The sequence below is a fragment of the Limulus polyphemus genome, unplaced genomic scaffold (genome assembly GCF_000517525.1).
Source record: "Limulus polyphemus unplaced genomic scaffold, Limulus_polyphemus-2.1.2 Scaffold237, whole genome shotgun sequence".
Classification (NCBI taxonomy): domain Eukaryota; kingdom Metazoa; phylum Arthropoda; class Merostomata; order Xiphosura; family Limulidae; genus Limulus; species Limulus polyphemus.
In genome coordinates, this window is record NW_013665847.1 from 91,936 (window position 1) to 96,152 (window position 4,217).

Genomic DNA, 4,217 nt, shown 5'->3' on the forward strand with positions numbered 1-4,217 from the left:
TGTTCCCCGATCCTTCTAGATACTCATTACGTGTTACCAGCGTCACGTGACTTCCGCTGTCGTAAGATAGTTACCATCATCAGGGTTAGTATCTACAGTGTTAGCCTAGCTTATATAACTTCAGCTACAAACGTTACTGGGAGAGTTCCTTTTTAAAAACGAGGACAGTAAATAAGGGGTGGAAAGTAAATCGTAAATAAGGGATTACTTAAACTAAACAAGTATTCCAGTTGATAGGTCTGTCATCTGTATTTATACACATAGATCTGTTTTTAATTATACAAATACAATCTTAAGTTTCTATGTTTATTTGTGCATTTTTAAGATCTTTAAATTTTCCAATCATAATTACCATCACAGTTCCAGACATGTTGAGCTACAGTGGAGAAGATAATGTTACCATGCTTTATGTCACATGAGTGTTCTTTCAGTCTCATTTTTAATTTCTTTATTTTTATGCTATGTACATTTGTACATTTTTACTGCAACTACACTTTATTTGGTAAATTCCATATTTATCTTCAACCTTTTTAGGATCTGACTTTTTGTAAATGGTTGACAATTTTGTTTTGTGGAATGAACGCTACTTTTAACCCTTTAATCGAAATTCTTTAGCAATTTTTTCCGAAATCTCGGGAACAAATGGTATACTAATGAATTTGTTTTGAAATGGTTAATAGAGTTAATTCGGAGTATTTCATTTTTAGATGTTTGTCGTTCATTTTTTGGAAAGTTCTTGTTGAGTATCGAGCAAAGCTACACGAGGGCTATTTGCGCCACCCGTCCCATTTAGCAGTGAAAGACTAGAGGGAATGCAGCTACTCATCAACACCCACCGCCAACGTTTGGGCTAGTCTTTTACCAACGAATAGTGGGATTAACCGTAACATTATAACGCCCCCACGCTTGAAAGGGCAAGTATGTTTGGTTGGATGGGAATTCCAACCCGCGACCCTCAAACTGCATGTCGAGCACCCTAAGCACCTGGCCATGCCGGCCCTGAAGAGCTCTGTCAACAATTATAGTGTCATAACCTCTATCTACTGCTTTTACATACTATTTTTCGTTACCTTGTTTTAAATATGAACTCATCCAGTAATACATGTTAAGCTAACATTGTGGATACTAGCCTTGAGGATGGTAACTGTTACCGAAACTAGTATGCTGTAACTAAAGATTTCATCTTTCTTTTCGCTAAAAAACGTTGGTTTTGTGTGTGTGTGTGTGTGTGTGTGTGTGTGTGTGTGTGTGTGTGTGTGTGTGTGTGTTTTCTTACTTTTAATATAGAAGCACAATATGCATGAAAAGAAATTATCAAAATCCTTACACAGCTTAATGCGACAACTGCTTCAGTCACACATGTTAAAAGTTTGTAATTGAAATTGTTAGCAAGTACTATGTTAGAAACAAAATAAAACACGTTTATATCACGAAAACTTACCTCGCATTATTTGGTATATCTTCAAGTTCAAGGAAATAATAACAGAACAAAAAATATTCCAAGATTTCAAACTAGAAGATATAGAATGAACAGTGAAGCAAGTAGCTGCTTCAGGACACTCAGTGTAACAAACTTTCTTATGAAAATGTTTTTGTTTTGTTTCTTTTAAACAGCGTAAATTTATAGACGTTTGAGAACGGCTGATTCAATTTGGACAGTGTTACAAAGATGCAATTAAGACCATCTTGACTAAACATGTTTTCCACTCAGGGTCGCGTTCTGATACTAACTATTAACATCAGAAGTTGCATAATTCACGTTAATATTTATCTAATAAGATGTATTTGCAAGTGATTTTATTGAACACTTTGTTGACTATTTTTTTGCTTTATGATTGGTAACTTAGCCTACTTATGAAATATGATTGATATGGTATTCCATGAATCAGAACGACCTCCACCAAAAACAGCTGATCATATGTAGCAGTCAGCAACGATGTGTAGGATGTATTTTATGATATTTTACGTGTAAAGAAAAAAGTATTACACTGTAAAGTCTACGTTATCGAAATAGAACATAATGTAGCGCTCACAAAAGCACTGCAATGAACTGAAATATTTGAACAAAATCTTTTAAGAAATTCGTTTAAAAGGTTTAGTGCCTAAACTAACGTACTTATGATAATCAACCATAATTACAGAAAAAATCAGAGCTAGATTTTGTCAGATTACAGACGTTGGATGTTGTGGGCTCGAACAGCCACATCTTTCTTTTTTCTATTTATTTGTCTTATTTTACTTTATTTTTTTTTCTTTACACGCGAAACTTCGCGAAAGGAGGTTAAGACTGATAGACATTGTATCTCCATCGTCATGTGGGTCCTACTTCAGCAGTCACCTTCAAAAACTAGGACTCGTACCACTCATTATAGCCCGTGCACTGTTGACTGTTTTGCTGTGCAGTGTTTTTGTTTAATGTTTGTTTTATACTATAAATGTTTTATTTCATTATAAATTATCTCGCCGTTTGTAACGCAGTTTTCTTTTGGACGTAAATATTAACTGCTTAAATAATGTTTGTTTACATTACACATATATGTATATACTTACAAGTGATAGAAACAACCATCTGCATGAGAAACCACTCAGTCCATAGTTGTTTAATCATCCTGGTAAACATAGTTTAAGTTCAAAAACACATCACAGTAACGGTGGCTTATACACGCTGTCTTACTCACTGACATGACACCCTATCAAATACAGCTGTAAAATGTTTTCACCGTTTTTTGTTCCTTCCAGGAAAGGGAGGTTTTATGTAGAATTCTAGAAGGAAATCTTGTGTCGTCTTTGTTATCGAACTAATACCGTCTAAACTCTGAATTTTACAAAAGACTGTATATAGTATACAGCCTTGTTTAATCTTTATAGACCCTACTCTGCCTTTGTAGAGGGAACGATGATTATCAACGGCATTACAACAACACTAAGAGAGACTAAGCAAATCAAAGAAAAGTACCAACCAACCATCCATGACTAATGTAAGAATATTTTAACAACTAGAACAGAAACATCCTATTTATACGTTTTTACGATTACGTGCTCGCTGCACTGATGACCAGATCGAAACACATATATCCAAAGTAGCAAACCAGCATGATGGTTTCAGTAACCCTTCTTTCCTTGCGGACATCAAGTAACATAAATTGGACGACAGATACTAAAGATATTCTAAAGCACGTGTTATTTGCATGCAGCCAACTTATAAAGTCTTACACCCCTCTTCTTCTATACAACTCAAAACTGCCTTCGACTTTTCTTTCGGTTTAAATACAGCGCATGCGGACACTCACTTCACATCAAAAGCGGATATGTTGCCTTCTAAACCGACATTCCTGCCACTGACCTCATATGCTTAATTTTACTGGAACTATTGCTGTGTTCTGCTTTTTTATTCAAGGCGAACTGCTCAAACGCGACTCAATGATTGGCACGTACTGTACATGACGTCACTGTAGCGAATCGTTGCAAATGAATGACGAGTGTAGCAAGTAGTGTTTGTCTTACAACTTTTGAAGAGCGCGCTAACCTCAGCTTTTCCGATAGAAGGCGCAAACAAATGGTAGTTGGTGTTTGGCGCGAACTAGCATTCCAATATATTAACATAACAAGAATGACAAAAAAAAAAAGAGGTAAAACGTACATAGTATCATTCATCACATGGCTATTTTAGCCTTGAAAATGTTACTGAAACTAATCAAACGTTCTAATAATAATTTTTGGTAAACAGTCAACATTTCGTTATTGTTTTTTTTAAACATTATCGAGTCAATTTCAGAATTACTTCATCATGAGACTTGAATCATGACCTTCTAGAAAAAAGGATAGATTAATTAGTTTTGAGACTGGTACTATGTTAATTGACTAACCGGAATTCACGTGTGGTTAAAGATCCGTGTAATTTTCTGTGAAAGAAAGAAAGAAACAAATCAACTTAACTGAATGTACAGGTCGATTTATTGGACTGACCCCTTATTGGAAAAGGAATGTTTACTATAATTCCGAATTTACTTCGTGTATCTACACGAAATGTGGCAAGCTTTTAGTAAAATGTACAAGTCTGTTGTAGAAAAAAAAAGGTATGTTAGAAAAGTATCTGTACAAGAGATACTTATGTCTGTCTAGTTATGATCGTGATGCATAGGAAGAAGTCGCCACCGGATGACCTCGTACCTGGTAATCGTTGTTCGTGTGAAGAGTAAAATACTTTTGTTCGTCGT

At 35.2% G+C, this 4,217-nt stretch overlaps 1 protein-coding gene across 2 annotated transcripts in view; it reads right to left on the reverse strand.

Moving 5' to 3' along the window:
• LOC106478640 (protein kinase C-binding protein NELL2-like) overlaps positions 1-4,217 on the reverse strand; it is a 72,646-nt gene that overhangs the window by 25,095 nt on the left and 43,334 nt on the right. The window contains exon 1 of one of the 2 annotated variants that reach the window (XM_022382276.1): positions 2,551-2,827. The exons of the other annotated variant lie outside the window; for it this stretch is intronic. Coding sequence (XP_022237984.1) covers positions 2,551-2,620 — 70 coding nt within the window. The 5' untranslated portion in view covers positions 2,621-2,827. Of the gene's footprint in view, positions 1-2,550; positions 2,828-4,217 lie in introns of those variants that run through there. 2 annotated transcript variants of the gene reach the window in all.